Source organism: Mixophyes fleayi, chromosome 5 (genome assembly GCF_038048845.1).
Source record: "Mixophyes fleayi isolate aMixFle1 chromosome 5, aMixFle1.hap1, whole genome shotgun sequence".
NCBI classification, from domain to species: Eukaryota; Metazoa; Chordata; class Amphibia; order Anura; family Limnodynastidae; genus Mixophyes; species Mixophyes fleayi.
In genome coordinates, this window is record NC_134406.1 from 95,265,938 (window position 1) to 95,284,873 (window position 18,936).

At 34.3% G+C, this 18,936-nt stretch overlaps 1 gene segment (V, D, J or C); it reads right to left on the reverse strand.

Moving 5' to 3' along the window:
* Positions 1–364: 364 nt before the first annotated feature.
* Positions 365–18,426, reverse strand: LOC142158540 (immunoglobulin lambda-1 light chain-like). The segment is given in 6 exon segments: positions 365–790; positions 2,109–2,168; positions 4,133–4,459; positions 6,970–7,009; positions 17,788–18,095; positions 18,366–18,426. Coding segments are annotated over 6 exon segments (897 nt in total).
* Positions 18,427–18,936: the final 510 nt, after the last annotated feature.

An 18,936-nucleotide genomic window follows, 5' to 3' on the forward strand; every position in this document is an offset into this window, starting at 1 on the left:
AATTTATCATGTGCCATGGTAGTCACATGTTACTGTCAAAATCTGCAGAATTACAAATCATTAATAGCAGCCTGAAGAAACAAACCAATGAAAAATGCTAATTACCAATATTTTTCTTAATTAGATTTATTCTATTTCTATTTCTGATTTATGTTAAAAAAAACACAACTCATATTTCATGGGATTGCTTCTTTAAAAAGGTTATTAAAAATCCACAATTCCATATGTCATTTAATGATTACAATCCATGTTTACTGTTGTTTGTTTAATAATATTTAGTATTTTTAATACCAACCTTTCTTGCTGAAAAGATGTCTGATTCCTTCAGTCATTGTATTTATTATTTATTAATAAAATTGAATCAATGTAAACAAATTAAGTCAGTTAATTCTGGATTTAATGCAGCTCCAAAAAAAAACATGAATGGTTACAAAGTCTGCAGACACGGACGAGATGTCATAATACACATTGATATATTATGAACATTATTTTATTTTTAAATATTATTTTATTTCTGAATGTATTCTTACAGTATGCTAATGGCATTGTTTTTGGAAGCATCTTGACATAAAGATATACATGCATATATTCTGAAGCACTGCTATTAAGTTTTTAATGCAAGCAATTTTTTAAGTAAAAAATATATATTTGCTTCTGGAAGGAGACATTCACTTTGTGATTTTGTACTTAAAGAAAATCAGGAGTGGACAATACATAAAGCTCTTTAAGAGTAGTATGGTGTAGGTAACTTGCGCTGCTCGGTAGGTCATAGGGTTTATAGGTACACCACCTGAAAGATATAAATTTAATAAACTTAATTTTTAAAATGCTGATAACATGAAGGTTTGTATCCAACTTTCACTCCACAGTAAACATAGAACATATATTTATGATTATTATTATTATTGCTCTACAATCCCAGAGAGAGGGGAATACAGGTCATACATAAATCGTGATAAAATAAGTGCAGAAAAGTTAGGAGGTTCCCTATTTCTGAGAGTTTACAATCTAGTATTTATAGTGTTACCAATTACTTCTTCATTATTTTAGTGAAGAAAGCATGACAATTATATAGAATGCCAGACTTGGGACAATTATACTGTATAAAAATAAATTTACAAATTAAAGTATATTTTTCACAAAGAAAAACATAATTGGTATATCAAAGTGTGGAGTATATTTATTTTACCTCTTTATGCCATGATTCAAAAAAATATTGTCTTATGTGAGCAAAATAACAAAATCAATAGAGCAAAGCATTTTAGCAGCAGTTTTCTCACATTTAATCTGTTTTTGATAATAGAAATTGGACAATAATAACCTAACTTGTGTCAACGTATTAGCTCAGCCTTTACTGATTTGGTGCTCCCATTATTGTTATTCTTTAACGGACCAGAATTGTCAATGCTTATATATGTCAGAAAAAAAATAAAGTATTAAAAGAAAAGCTCTAGAGTGATATTCTATTATTAAAATAATCTATATTTGCAAGCAGGGCAGTTTGTTAAGTAATCCAGATACAAGAGTAAACAAAACTGTACTATTAAGCCAGAAAATGTAGCCACCTTGGGGTTTGGCCTCACCATTATTATTCCATGTACTTAATGTTAAGTTTAAAAGAAACTCCAACTCTCTCAGTACAATGTCTGATGGTTTCCATACATTGTAAATTTGGATGCAGGGCTTTATTGTCTCTCTGTATGTCTGTATTACCGAGTATTGTTTTATCACTGTGTGTGTTCCCAATTGTAAAGCACTACAGAATTTGCTGGCGCTATATACATAAATGATGATGATGATGATGATTACAGTAGTGTTTAACAGTGATTAGGCTGCTGCAGATTTAAAAGGCTGCAGTGGGGGCAGGGGGGAGGGGGGACGACAACACTGTACATCCCAGGTAAACGTGGTATAGAAATTGGTATTAAGCAATGTCTTTAAATTCAGTTAAAAATTAAAATGAATCATGAGAAGTGTGTTCAAAATTAACTTGTTGCAAAGGGCCCACCAAACCAGGGTGACGCTGTAGTGCTTACAACATATGACAATATTTTACAAGCAAATTGTGCTGGGTCGTAACAGAATTGAAAAAAAAAAGTTTTAATTACCTGCAGTAAGGTCGTAACTGTCACTGCATTTGTTATCCTGGATTGCAGTCTTTGAAACTGCTGTAAAAGAGAATTACTACCTGTCATTAATTCTGTTATAACAATGGAGGAATAAGTGAAGTATAGTATTGCAAGTCATTGTATGTATTATTTATGAGCTCTGCCTCCTCTAAATTTATGTATACAGTCTGCTCTTAGTCAGTTTATTAAGTACACGCAGAAAGAATAGTTGCAAACACAGCAGTATCATTATTTACTAAACTATGTAACTTTTCCACATCTTCGCTTGGCCCTGTAACTGAGAAAACAATTACATTGCAAATTAATTACATTTATAGGTATTTTTGAGACGCAAAGTCCGCTTTTTACATAGATCAGTTAGTAAACACAGAAGTAAAATCGCATACATTATAATGTTTATTACCGCGTGATGTAGTTATCCAACAATCAGGGGGAGAATTAACATTATACATGGTAAACCTGTGCCTAAGTTTTGCAGAGGTGGCAGAGGATGGAAAAAAGCTAATACAGGGCAAAGGGATATAGTTTTCGTTTAACCTAGAATGTATGCTAAAGTTTTTGGGTTGCTTTGCCACACTGAAGAAGCAAGTCTGCTGCTCGCTTATAATCTATTATCAGTTAGAAATGTCCCGCATACTTAAATAACATTGCAAATTTAATAAAAATAAATAAATATCAAAATATGATCAATATCATATTATATGACACAAGCTATATATTACAGTATATGTTTCCATAGTTGGGCTCAAGTTTTTCCTCTAATTATTTAATTAAAAGAACTACTACCAAAAGCATATTAGTTTCTGGTTTTGAGCACAAAATTTCTTCTTGCTCTTTACAGTGGAACTAAATGAGTTTCAAGGCAATAATGCACTGTGAAAAATTAAATCGTGTAAATGTATTAAATTATTAGTGACATATATGTAACTGCACAAGTCTGAATTAGCAGCTGTAAGAGTTAACCATACACACTAGTGGGAAATGCACATATTAAGATACAACACAAATTAATTAATACAAATATTAATGTTGTACAACATAATATTATGAAGAGTAAACTAAAGAAAAAAAGTAATAACCTTATTGTATACATAATATAATGAATGAGATATCATTAGTGCTCAAGTACTCTGCGGCCCCAAAAATTGTAAAGGAAAGAAAAGATCCAATGAGCAGTGTTAATACAAATTGACTAAGTTTACTACACCCAATTCATAACGATATATATATATATATATATATATATATACACACACATGTGTGTTTATGAAGCATGGCACACATTAAACATAGTGATGAACACTTTTATTGCAATAAAATTTAAAATGTATTAGTTCCCAATCAGTTACTTAAGCAGAGCGAATTGAAATATGATGTAATTGGATCATTTAGAATTTTGCTGCTTTCATCAAATATATTGTAAAGCAATATTATTAGTTTGGATATATAAAATATTTTAATGTTATTTATACTGAATATTGTTCATTATTATTTTTAACACGGCTATGTACTACGTGCTTTAAACACATACATATTTAAATTAATCAGTTTGCATAAATTTATATTCCTATGGATTGGTTTTGTAAATTTGTCAACGTTAATGGCACTTCTAATTAACTCTTTGATTATAGGGAGTACCCTTGTTTTATTCAACAGAACAAGCATTATATATATTCCATAACATTAATATAATAAGAAATAAATCTTTTCAAATAGATTATACTTGTATAACAAGTCACACATGCTTCTTTATCTAGGATGGATCACCCTTGGAGTGACTGGAGGAGGCTAAATTTGGATAACATGTGCATTTTGTAACCTTACTAATTGTCATACATTGCCTGCATACTAGGCTCCTTTGCTGAATGTCTTTTCTGTAGCCAATATTTTAATCATGGCAAATCCTTTATATATCTATGTCTTGTCCAAAGCAATTGAGCTCCATCTGTATGATCTAACACATAATGTGCATTTGGGATATATCAATTATGGTGTACATTTACCTGTAGCATACTCATTTTTCAATATTTTTTTTCCCCAGCTGCCACCAGTTGTCTCATGCTTGTACTTGCATATAAATGTGTTGTTCAGGTTAGATTTTACCACTGTAATCCAGGTGTTCAGTGAGTATGTGTTACTGGCGGCATTGTGTATAATTTCGCCCTGCTCTGACTCCAGCTCCTCATCGCTTCCATCTTTGCTCCAGGCCACTTTAATCACACCAGGGAAGAAATTCTGCAGGCTGCAGAGATGAACGGCAACCTCTGTTCTCTTCACATGTTCAATGGGTGTTGTCAAGGTGGTCACTTCTGGTTGTTTCAGAGGTTGATCTAGAAGAAACATTTAACACACAAACTGAAATTGAAGCATTGCTACTATTATTATTGCAATGCTTTTCTAGTATGGGTTATTTTCAGAAGAAAAAAGCATCTCTGTTTGCAATGAATACCACTCCACAGTCAATCAGGTCCAACCCTGGAGATGTTATTGTAGGATAAAATTTTCCTTTGCAATATCTTAGAATTACATATTGTTGTTTTTATCCCATTTCTAACTTTAAAATATATGTTTTTAAAGTTTCCTTTTCTCAAAAACATTTTATTTGCTATTTCACGACTGTGCAAGAACAATGTTATTCTCTCGATAGTTCAGCTTTGGTCAATAAGAACATTTTTAAAAATAATATGCACTTTAAAGTACACATATGTTTTACGAATGAAATTCAAAATATCCAAATATAAAACATATATGCAGTACATTTTAGAAATATGCCGTGACCTCTAGCAAGAAAAAAAGGAATAATTTTTAAAATGTGCTACTGTTTTCCTCACACTGATTAGCAGTAATTTTGAACTTATATTTTGAAATGCTGTAAGTTTGTTCAATTACTTTTCTTTCCAAGTAATAATATGCAGAGGGCCACATTTATATTTTATTTGTGTTTTCCAACAGTCTCTAATGAGGCTTGTGGAATGTTGGGAGCCACAACAAAATGGAGGGCATCACCCTGAATTTATATGGAACATGTCAGATGCTAAGACAAACAGTGTTGTAATATACATGTTTTAGTTTTACTCCAGGCCTGTATGTTTAACATGTTATTATTTTATGGTACATACTTGGTTTTGGTTGTATTTTCTCCACACCGTTTGTGTTCCACTAACCTCACTTTCTTCACGCTGAGCACAGCGTAAGCACTCATCAAAATAGTGGTAGTTTTGACAAATGTTGCTTCTACACTCTAACAAACATTGTACAGACTTTAAATTATTTGAAACATAATTTAGCATATTTTAGGCAAAGTGCTCCAAACTATGTATAAACGCTTAATCCAGAAAATACAAACCCCTGAAAAGTTTGGAAAATATATCTCATACCTATATTTGAATATGTTTTGTCAATACTGTATTGCAATAGACTCATCTTAGTTTACCATCTACAAACTTTTAAAACATTTTGTTAAATTTTCTGAGAGATCTAAAAAAATAATCAATGATTTGCTACACGCATAAATTATTTATTCACTGAATGGTTGGTTTTACATTTTCACAACTTTAAATATATAATGTTAATGTTATGATAAGTCATACTTACCAATCACCACAAGTTTTGTGCCTGTTCCAAATTTTTTTACACTGCTGTCCTTACACAGTGCTCATTTTCTTAGCAAAAACGTATTGTTATAATTGCCCAATAAATGTAATTGTCAATCAAGGGATGTATAGAATATGATAAAAGTATTCAGAAGAACTGCATGATGTGACGTTTGTTATATTGCCAGTTACCAAAAAAGTATTTCTAGATTTATGTTTTAATAACTATAACCTAATTTAATGTTGACATTGTTGGAGATTAATCTAACTATGATAACATTTGCTATGAACTTGCATTATTTTATGAGTGAAACTACTTGTATCATGTTAAAATTATCATGTAATAATAGTACTGTCTGTTTAGTTTTTATGCTGTTTTCTTCCTAAAACTTGTCAATACACACATAATTATACTTAAATTAAGGTTCATCTATATGTAGAAGGATTGACATTGTAAAAAGAGGTGAACAAAACAAGTTTCATACTTTGCCCATATTGCTTATTCATATAATCTTATTTTAATAAAGTTAGAGTTTCTTTTACCAAAGGCTTCTCTTAAAAAATAAATAAAGTATAAATGTAATTACTTTTTCTGAAAATAATACCTATAATTTTTTTCAGAACTGTTTGAAAATGTTCACTGAGATCAGTGAGTTTAGTATTATAGTAAATAAAGTAACGCAAATTGAATTGAAAAGACATATATGCTTGTAAAAATAAAGAAACAACAACAACAACTTTATTCTAAACAATTAAGACATAACATTTGCTATTTTTCTCAGGCACTGTTTCTTTTTTCTGTAGGATGCATATCTCTTGTGGTAATAAATAAATAAATACACAGTTGATGCAGTAATGATGGAGTTTAAACTAGCAAAGCCATTTTCAAATGACCTTGAGAGTGATTGAAGACCAAGAGGTATATTTACTAAACTGCAGGTTTGGAACTGTGGAGATGTTGCCTATAGCAAACAATCAGATTCTAGTTATCATTTATTTAGTACATTCTACAAAATGATAGCTAGAATCTCATTGGTTGTTAAATCTGGTCTGAATCTGATGTAAGATTATGTGGTTGTATGTAAGTAATAAAGCAAACTACCATACTGATTATATTCTTGAAAATATAAAATGTGAACCACTGAAAATTAGGAATGTTAAAAATATTTTATTCTGTTCATGTGCTGTACTTAAACTACCATTAAATAAAAACATTAATATTGTAGAACTGAAAACCAATTACTTACTTGAAATAATAAGTTGTGTGCCAGTCCCAAAGACTTTCAAATAACACTGTGATCTACAGCTTTGACAAAAGTAATACTTGTATGCATGGTAGCATAATTGGCACAGGGCTGTTCAAATTGATCATATCTTGATTATTGCATAAAATCTAAAAAGTCACGTAAAGTTTATGGACATTGCCATTTAAAATAAATTGAAAACGAACAAAGTAACATATTACTGCATTCAGCAGTTTAAAGGTACTGAACATGTTAATATATAACAGTATAACTGACCAAATATTTGAGTGTAAGTTCTTTTGGGTCGTGCTCTTTGTTTTCTAATGTAGCAGCACAGTGACACAGTGACATTGTAGCTATTTGTATTTTGAAAAACTACAAAAGTCACTGAGCAGGATTCTTTTACAGGTCATGTAACATTCTCAAGGGGTCACACAATCAATACCTAACACTCACATTGCTCATTTTCCCCATTTTATATTAACATAAACACTGATATAAATGTTGTCTAGTTATTTGAAAATACAATTTAACATTTTCAAATACACATTTTTTCAACAAACAGCAGATTGGTGGAATGAAAAATATAATATTCGGCAGTCTTGATGAAGACAAACTGAATAAAAACGTGACCTTATACACACAACATTCAAAAATGTTCAAATGATGTAAGTGAAAAAAATAAATATGCAATTAATTGTTTTTACATACTTTACTAAATTTTGTTATTTTAGGTGTTGAAAGAAGACATGGAAATAATAAACTTATGTCTAAAATTGTTAAAACTTACTTGAAATAATAAGTTGTGTACCTGTTCCAAAGACTTTCACAAATACACTACACTATGCATGAGAGCTTACTTAAAAGAAATAGCTACATGCTTTGAAGTAGCTATGTGGTAATTTAGGTATGTTCATAGAAGGACAAAGAAAGTGAACTTTTGATTTTATCTAAAGACACTAAACTATTGGTGGGAAACATAGATAATGCATAATTGCATACTCCCAACTGTCACTCTTATGTGAGTTCTGCACTTGATCATATTATATGCCCCTTCTGATTGGAAACATCATTATTAATTTCTAGTTTAAAAATTAGTTATTATTTGACGTGAAGATAGCCATTGGCAATGTAAAGTGGTAGTGGATGGATGTGATCTTAGGCAAACTGGGTATTGGTGGGGCCTTTATGAACTTAATAGGGTAGGCTACTAAAACATGCTTTAAGAAATTAGTTATGTACATAAACATGCATATTAACAAGAAAACAAAATTGTATATGCATACTTGAAAGCATTTTAACAAACATCTTCTATGTCTTTAATATTAATCTTATGGAGAGTGTACTCTGCCACTACATCCTACAGCGCACCTGGGTTGGAATCAGGGAATTAACATTAGTAAAACGGGAGTTTGCAGGACTGATTTGCAAACTCTATTTGTCTTAGGGAACAAGGGAATTTCACCTAGCAACAGGCAGTTGGTAGGGACAGCCTCCCAAAGAAAACACTGACATGAACAAATTGTGTGAAACATAAAAAATTTGTATGTGTCATGAACCTTTAAGGTCATGTGATCAGCAGAACCACGTGCCAATATCCAGTTCCTAAACCTGTCAGATTTTCTGGAACACTGAAGACGGCAATCGACCTAAAACAAAATTAAAATGCAGTCAGGAGGATATGCAAATGTTCTGTGAATATTAAACCACACAAATTGCTACCTCAGTGAAAGATGACAGCATATTAGCAATATTATAAGGACTCTCTGTAATGAGAGCTTACAATGTAAGGGTGAACACTGTAATGGTGTGTTAAATTATGTAACTAGGAAGCAAACTGAACTGATAACTGCGTATAAATGTAAGGGAGAACCTGGCAAGGGAAGTAATAAAATTATAAATTTCAGTGTACAAATAAGCTATCAAGTATTTGTGTGCTACATGAGAAAACAGACAGTATTTAACTTATGTGCAAAACAGAATGCTAATTTGCACCCCTTGCATTGTAACATGGTTTTGTCCAGGAGACTGAAATAAGAAGCTTCTCAAATTAAGATCCTTAATGAATCAGGATTTGGCTGTTAATTGAATCTGTCCTGGCAATGCCCACTTTCCAATCTCTAAGACTTATCTGCAAAGGGATCTGGACTTTGTGCCAAAAATTCGATTTATGTAAGACCCAGCTGTTTTGTTGTACAAACTGAGACTGCCCTACGGTGAAGAGGGACTAAAATATGCAGAGCCAACCATTCGGTTCTTAGTTCTAATAAATTGATATGGTGAGGGGAAAGGGGCCCATCAGTAGTGGATGTGGAGTTTGAAAGGCAACGTTCAGCCAACTACCCTCAACTGGTCTGTTATTGTTATGTTTGATTTGAGCTCTGTGACACATAAAAATAATGTATGTTTCACATAAAATTTTCATGTCAGAATTTTCTTTGGGAGGCTATCACTATCCACTAGCTGTCGCTAGGTGGCAAGCCCTCTTGAAGAGAAAGTAGGTTGTTCTCAAATATCCTTGTATAAGCTAAACTATGTCCCATTCATTTATAAAATAGCAATAATAGCACCAGACTACTAGAAATAGAATATTTGGAATGTAACAACATAACATGAATAGTGCACAATATTCTGCACCTGAAAATTGTTGTCTTGCATGTAAGATTTCTTTAATCTTCTCTTTAAATAATAATTGAGATGAGCAGGCTTTCAAAATATAATATTTCTATTCTTTATTAAAAGATATGATACATAGATAAAACCCTTACTTTACAAATCAGACATACACCCAGGGTCTCAAATGCCAATTGACAATGTTTATTTGGTTAGCTCATTTATTTACAGAAAATGTTACTCATCATTGCCAAAAACATTAATTACCATTGCCAAACCAAACTACTTCCAGACAAGACTGAGATTCCATTTATCATTAATCTGGATCTTAATTTTGGACCTTATTTTTGAGTTGTGAAATAAAAATTATCATGTGTTCCTTATCTGCTATATAACAGATTTTCTCTGTATTGTGCAATATGTGTTTGTCCGTTCTCTTAAAAGCACAGACACATATAATGCAAGTTCATTCTATTGACCTAATTGGTAATGTAAAGCAACGGGTGTAGTGTACTGCACTTTTTAGCCATGTTGTTATCAGGAAGTATCAGTGATGGAACTATAACATCTCCTTGGAAAAGTACTTCAGGGCTTAAATTCCACCTCCACAGGGAACACTCAGCAGTCAATTAAGCTACCATTGTTATTTCTGTTTGCTCCCTATTGTCCACTAGTGAGCTCTACAGACAGCCAGGAGCCGGACACAGCAAGGGTCACCTGAGGGAAGAAACCTGGGGAGGTAAGGGAGGGGGCTGGATAGTGTGATAAGCCCACCAATCGAGACCTTTTGCTACTCCCCTGGGCAGGCAGTTCCCAAGGAGGGATTATGGGGTGATAAAAGAGTCTACCCTGGGAGCTGGACATGTATGTGACTGACTTTGGCCAAGAGGTGATGCTCTGTCAATGATGTGCTGTGGAACCTATCTCACTGGATTTAATTGAACTGATTTCCTCACTTGTTGGACCTGCTATTGTTAAGGGGACTGTGCTGTATTTAATCCTGTCCTGTAGAATAAATCATACTTCTATTTTTCCTGTAGCCTTACTTGGAGACATACTGTTTTGCAGTGTCACAACAGTAGAAGAAGATGTTTAAATAGGAACACCACAACCTCTAGATGGAAGACAACAGGGCATCTAAATATCAAATCCATTGAACTTTATTCAACTTGATGACTCATGCAGACATCGGTTGGTTGAAAATGGTGAACATTTAAGTTTGTCAGAACTATTGGTGAGAAACATAATGCTTAATTCCCAACTGTTTATCTCTCCATTTATTTAAAAGAAACAAGTGGCTTTGTGAAATTCAAATAGAATATAGAAAGAGAAGTGCCCATACATATCATTAACTAAACTGTACACCTCTAAACGGTGTGGCAGAGTAAACTTTGAATCACAAGTCATTTCTCTAAGTTGTAGCTAGAGAGGTTGGTCATATCTCTATTTTACCTAAATGATCTTTAACTCTGTTGACTATCTCAGCTGTCTGTGTATAGTATAAAAAAGTTCCTCTATTCAATTCTTACATGGATGGAAGAGAGTAAGATGTTTGGAATAAATTCTTCTGTCTCCAGAGATATTCCATTTTTGGGTCACCTCAAGATTCCTAAGAATTCAACATGTAAGAGATGTCTCCCAAGGTGACTGATTGTGTACTGGTGTGGATTGTGTAAGGGAGTGTGCTTGGCAATGTAGTACACTAGGTGGTGAGGAAGAAATTACATTCCTACATGTATACCAGGTCTGGAGTTGTGTGATACTAATATGTTGCAGTGATGAAATAGGTAACCATATATGCAAACGAAGGTACATGTAGGTACTGTCCCAAAATTTCTAAGTAATAGATAGATGGTCCAAAAAAGCAATAGTCCAGATCTATAATAGGATATCCAATGTAGAGACCTGTGTCCCTAGTCAGTAGTACCAAAGTAGCGGTTTTAATGGTCCGGATGCAAAAGTCCTGAAATTCTAATAATGCATGAGAAAGATAAATCACTCACAGTTAATAAAGTGTTGTAAGATTCCTGGATTGCACTTTGCTCCTCTTTGCTTATTCTCGTGTGTAGAACTCCTTCTCTTACTTCCCCTATGATGTGGACGGCTGTTCTCGCTGAAGTCCCAGGAAGAGATGAGGCGCCAAGGTGCTCGCCAGTGTTCTGTAGTTTCCCATTCAGTGAATTCCTGTCTGAATGTACCTGGGTCCCGACAAGTGTGTGAGTAAATAAGAATTGTAGCCGGAGTCTTTAGATGAAATAAAGATGATCAACAAGTAGTCAATGGTGGATGAAATATGCAAAATAATCCTCTCAAACCAACACATTTCACCAGGGTATAAACTTCCTCAGAGATGGTGAATGTATGTATGCCATGATCAGGGGAATCATAAATAGGCAGGATTTCAGTGTAGGTGCATTCTGATTGGTTGAAGCATAAAGCTATACACCGGTGTGTTATAGCTTTGCTATGGGTAAATTCCAGCCAGGATAAGTTCTGTCAATGGGCAGTAAATTGATGATCAACAGATATAGTAAATACATAATGTAACAGAATCATTGACATTGTAGTATTATAAACAGGTGTCAAAAATATTAAACAGACATAAAGTGCTACAGGACAGAGTTAGTTTCTTTTAAGGCAACTAGAAGATTGAGCTCCACATGAAGTAAGTTGAATGCAGTAGTGTAATAAAGGAGAAACACAAAATGGATAAATGGGGCCTAGTAAGAACTTGCTCACAAAAAACTTGCCAACTCAAAATCGATGTTAAGGCCATTGGATACTAGAGTACATAAGTCTATTTTGTCTCCTCTCGTGACATGTGGCAAATATAGTCACTGCCCTTCCAAGGTCTATTATCCTGCATATCTCCATGAATTTAAGCATAGAGGGGTCTTTTCCATGGTGCATGGCAAAGTTGATCGAAGACATTATACATCTCCAGGCTGTTTCACATATGTCTATGGTATTTGAACACCCTTGTATGTAAGCTTTTGATGGTCTTGCCAATATATAGCTTTACACAAGGGCACTCAAGCAGATATATCACACCTTTGCTATCACACATCAGTTTGCTTTTTATTTTGTGTGTTTTTCCAGTGGTGTTAGAAGTGAATGTTGTTCTGCCATATATGGGTTGTTGGGTTGTTCTGCCATATATGTAGATTCTCCCAGTGGGCCATAAACAGATTTGCGTAACTAGACACGAACTTCGTGCCCATATCTGTCTCGCAAATCTGTCTATAGTACCCACTGGTGGCCTAAAAGTAGTTATGATTCAGGATGAAAGAGATGCTGTTAAGTAAGAAATCTATTTACTCACTTGATAGTCCTGATTCCTGAGTCAATATGGTTTTAACATGTCAGCAACCTGCATTGTGATTGATTATCGTGTGTAGAGGTGTTACATAACACATCAACAGTAGATAGTCCCCTTTCCATTTGATATCCCTAATGATTACCAGTACAGTACTAGCATCTCTTAAATAACTCTTCTGTTTGACCACTAGGGGCTTGAGTCAATATAACTGGATAGATTCATAGTGAGAATTGATCTATGAGACGATGGATCTACCGGGTGGGTCAGTAAGGGATTTATGAGTCTTGTGAAGTTGATAGATCACTGTTAATCCCAGATTCTTTATTATCAAAAAGTCTAGCTCTGATTTATTAAGAATTCCCTCTCGTGGGGCATCACCAAGAAGTTTGTCTAGGATCCTATGGTAGTGGGATTTCCTGGGAGGTGTACATAGGTGGTGGTACTGCTGAGTTGTTTTTCTAGCTCAGCTATGTATTTATCAGTGTCTATGATGGTGATCCCACCCCCTTTGTCGGCTGGTTTAATGACTATATTTTTGTTATTGTCAAGGTCTTTAATAGCTCTTCTTTCTGCCTGTGTCACGTTGGAGTGGGCAGAGTTTTTTGTATCTTTATCTTCTCCATATCCTCCTCCACTAGATTTTAGAAAGTGCTAATGAAAGCCCCCTTCATGTGTTGGGGGGTAAAAAGATTTATTGCAGTTTTGGCCATTCTATCATTGGTGACGTAATTTTGCTTTTGCTCAAAAAGAATTTCTTGAGGATAATTCTTCGTATAAACCTAAGCAAGGTTATCTATATATGTCTCGAATTTATTCATCGTTCTCTCGGGTGCAAGTTTCAACCAGAATGCTATTTTGTGCTATGGAGAGTTGTGTACTGCTAAGGTTGAAAATGCCTTTATGTGGATTTTCTAACTTTTTAGTTTTAGTTTGGTCCTTACATTTCCTCCCTCCTCGCTTTCCTCAAGAGAGTTTTTGTCTTTTCTTATTCCTTGAATTTTGTGGGCTCTGCTGTTCGTCATATATGTATTAGGCCCGATGGAAGTTTTGACTCCCTGGTCAATTCTAAAAAATGGTCTAGATTTTTCTCAGGGTCCAAGTCCTAAGGAGTGTATGCAGTATCTATGTTATTTTGGGCTTTTTCTATTCTGTCTAGGTAATTTTGTTGGGTATTGGTAATCTCTGAGGAAGCGGCTTCTCTCCCTTTCTTGTAACTGTCCCTCACTAATTCTGTGTATCTTTTTCTGGATGAGTTATATCTATGAGAGGCCCCTATGTTCCTCAGATCTAGGGACTTGTATACTCTCTTTTGTGTATCCCATTGTGGTAATCTCTTTATAAGAGGGGATTTATAATAACCACTTATCCTCTGGTTAGATCTGTGTTTTAGGTCCCTCTCTTCTAGGTGTCCTGTTTTCCCTAGGGTACATAGCGAATATACTAGTGGATAGAGTGTAAACTCCTTCTCCTAATTGTTCTAAGTAGAAATGAATGGGTTCATGTTGTTTGAATTTCAGACTGAGCTCGTAATCTCTAATATCCCTGAGAAACTTTTTCGCTTTTTTCTTTATTAGATCCTCTTCAATGTTTGTAATTTTATTGAGTGTCAGTTCCTCCAGATTTTTATAACCCTCTAGGTGTTTTAGAGGGCTTAGTTTTTCTTATATGAGGGCTATCTCTTCTTCTATTTTAGTTAGGGATAATTCTCTATTTTCAATTTTCAATTTCATAAATTCAAAGGAGCATGTTTCTAATGTTTGGTTCCATGTTTCCATAATTTTTTATTCTCTAAATTACAGGTCGGCCATTTGGTAAATCTCAGACCTCTGGGTATGATCTTATTTTCAATGTAATTTGGCTTCCCTCCATTGTCTTACTTCTAAGGTGAGAAGTTTCTCATATCTAATATAGTGTCTTCACTTACTAGTGGTTCTATAACTTTATCTTTTTTAGAAAAAATCTCCCCTAATCTGGATATTTTCTCCTGTCTATGTAGATAGACAGTGTTGGTGTTTGTCTTCACCAGGAAATGCCAATGCCGAGAGTAACGCTGGAAAAAAATATGAGGAATGCTGCAATAGGTACAGAGATTGTGGGAACAGATACCAGGAACAGATACCAGAAACACACTTGTAATTGAGATTTTAGGAATATGCTGGAGATGACGGAAACTAGGAAAACACTGGAGTTGGAGACACCAGGAGTACACTGGAGATAACAGATACCAGAAACACACTGGAGTGAGGGATCCCAGGAAATGGAATCTTTCACTGAGAATGACTGGAATCTAGAATCTGCCCAATCTCAAACTCATTACCATTTTGAGTCTTGATAGTAGAGGAAGTTGAGGGTATGGAGAAAAAACAGCTGATAACAAGCGATTTAAGTTGGAAGATGTGGAATGAGTCTGGAATATGGAGAGAAAGTAGCAGCTAACCAGAATGTTACTTGATTGTTAACTTGTTGGATCCTGAATGTACCTAGGAGTGAATGTTTTACAGGATACTTTCAATCGTAGATTACAAGTCGGCAACTGAACTCTGGCTCCGGCCTTCTGAGAAAGAAGAGCCCAATGTTTCTTGTCAGCAAAAAAATTGTGTGATTGGATGCTTTCTTGGAAAGTACTTCACTTCCATGACAACAGTAGGTATTGGTAGCGCTATATCTAAGGCTTAAATTGTACTATATTGCATTATACAGATATATTCCTGATATATTCTAGGAATACAAAGAACAATATACAGTATATTTCTTAGTGATCTTATCTTATCTGCAACTAGTACAACATTGTCTAAGAATTTGCAAACATTCACTTAACTTTATCTCTCTGCTGTATAAACTGGTGAATCTTATTTATTCCATAAAATGAAATACTTCGATAGAGGGTGCCGTTTCAAACTCCAAAAAATGGAATTAATGAAGAGGAAGTCCACATACATTTCAATAATGTAGAAATACTAAAAGTAACATTTTATAATGGTTAGCTATAAGTGCAATGTATGGACATTATAAGGTGTAAATTTATTTGTTTATTGTAATTCCATTGAAAATGTAAATTTTAAATCTTGCCTGTCTCAAAATATTTTCCTGAAAATGTTTAAATTACACAGGTCTGCAAAAAAAAAATTTTGGACAGCTGTTATGGTTTAGTTGACTGATTCTTATGTTTTTTGGTGCGCTGAATCCAAAAATGACAGCCGTTTTGTCCTGGGAAGTCAGGTTTTCAAACAAACGGATGGTCATCGTTTAAAAAAATCTCTTAACGCAAATATTTTATTTACATGAAAAATATTAACTCATTTGCACAGGTGACGACAAAATTAACACCACACTCAAGAAGATTGCTTGTGAAATCGTCTTTTTTAAACTCTAAACTTCATTTTGAGCTTTTCCTCTTGTAGGTGGCTTCCGGAAGATCCCTGTACAACATCCAGCAGTAGTCAGCCATCATCGTAACATTCCATTTCCCTTGATACCTTCTTTTCATTTCTTTTATATCTTGATGGAAACGTTCTCCCTGCTCTTCACTCACTACTCCCAAATTTTCAGGAAAATAGCCAAGGTGTGAGTTGAGAAAATGGACTTTTAAGCTCATGGAGCTCATGGAGCAACCAAGCTTGTGGAACGCTTTCAACATTGTTTCCACCATTTCCTTGTAATTTGGGTCCTTTTGGTTTCCCAAAAAGTTTTTTATGACCACAGTAAAGGCAACCCACACTTCTTTTTGAGTTGGAGTCATTGAACTGATGAAGTCTTTGTCGGATATGACTTTTCTAATATCCGGGCCAACAAAACCCCCTCTTTCAGTTTTGCCTCCGTTAAACCTGGAAACTTGGATCCCAAGTACTTGAAGCATTCGCATATCTTTGGGAAGTGCCTTAACAAATTGCTTCAGTAATCCTAATTTTATATGGAGTGGTGGTAATAAAACCTTCTCAGGGGGCACCAATGTATCTCTGAGAACATTCTTTTCACCAACAACTAGACTTCTTGGTGGCCAATTTTTTTGCTTCCAGTGATTTTGTCGGTCTCTACTGTCCCATAAACATAGAAAACAAGGTTATTTGGTGTACCCAGCCTGTTGTCCCAGCAGCATACACAATACTTTTAAATCCCCACATACCAACCAGTTTTGGATGTGATAACCCACTTTCTTGAGTACCAACTCCAAGTTCTCATAAGTCTAATTCAAGTACACCAAATGAGCAACAGGAATGGACGCATAACGGCCACCATTGTGAAGTAAAACTGCTTTTAAGCTTCTTTTGGAAGAATCAATGAAAAGCCTCCATTCAGAAGAATCATACTGAATGGGGAAATAAGCCATCAATCCCTCTAGCAAGCACACTCAACAATGCATTGATTATCATCAGGACCAATAAACATGTATTTTCATGTTTTTGGGAGCACTGGCAGTGAAAATAAATTTGTTTTTCCATGTTCAGTTTTTTTCCCCCAAGTGTGATGAATTTAAAATGTAGCGATTTCCAGCTACCTGTTTGACCAAGGCACATTTTGATTGTGAAAAAACCTGACGTCCCAGGAAAAACCGGTGGTCATTTTCGAATTCAGCACACAAAAAAACATAAGAATCAGATAAAGTTATGAAAACAGCTTTTTGGTTGCAGACCTGTGAATTATTTATTGTTATTATACTTTTAAAAATGTAACAAAGACAAATGACAAATTGAAAAGCTACTATAGCATAAATAAACTATATTATAGAAAAGTGATATGTGATCTAAATTAAGGAAAACATGAGGTTCACAACAGGTGCATAATACTTGTTGAGTATTGTTTTATGTGGTCAGTTTGTCATACATCTGCCAATCTGCAATGTTCTCCTATTTACTTGTGCAGTCTTTCAGCTGCTTTATATCAGTGTGAGGATCAGTATCATAGTCCCAGCTTGCACAGTAGTAGGTGCCTTTATCTTCATTTCTTAATTGTCGAATGATCAACATATATTCATTTGATATCTTTTGAGTCGCAAACTTACTCTCATCAATTCCATGTTCATAAACTGTTCTACTGTTCCAGGTGTAGATAATTCTCTGCAATCCTTCATTTTTTTTCTGCACATACCAATGTACATTGGATGTTGAGCTGACCTTGCATATAATGCGGACTGTTGAAAGCTCTCCAGTTTTCTTAGTTAGAGAATTCTCAATATGTTCTATTGTGACAAGAGCTGTGCCTGGATGAAATGAGATAACGTTTAAGACAAAAACTAAACATGCATTCATTTTGCTTTTTTTTAAAAAAAAGTTGTTCTTTCTTGATGTCTTCTCTCCAATATGGATTGCAAGGTCCCGCAGCACTCTATTGAATTATATGTGATCACTTGCAGTTCATTTGTAAATAGTACATTTGGAATTTTTAGGTTATCACCAAAAAAATATGGTGATCATTAATAAATATGTTTCATGTAGCCTAATGCTAAGAAAATATGTCTATGAATACCTACATGATAGCAAGCTGAGAACCAAAACATGTAGAAACAACATTGTTTTATCTAGTAAGAACGATTTCCACTATGAAAAGCAGAGATGATTACACTGCATATTGCAGGCTGTCTAATGACACCACTTCCTCTCTTTTGATGTTGAGTCTATTACTGTAAATACCACATAAACAATATTTAGCATGTTTATTAAATGAGACCTGTCCACTAGACTGTAAGCTCTCTTATGAACATGGGTATCCCTACCATTTATTTTCATTTTTCCTACCTTGTGGGCCTGAGTCAATAAGGATAGTAAGACAAAAAAAGGAGTAATTGTTTTCCAGGACAAACCATGTTACAATGCAAGGGGTGCAAATTAGTTAATTATTTTGCACATAAGAAAAATACTGGCTGCTTTTTCATGTAGCACACAAACACTTGATAGCGTTATTCTTACACTGAAATTTAAATTTGATCTAGGACATGCCTTACCACAACTATAAATCTGTCCTCACATTTTAAATTTACCTCCCTCTCCAATACAACATGGTTTTGACTAGGTGCTAAGTTACTCCTTTCTTATGCATTGCTC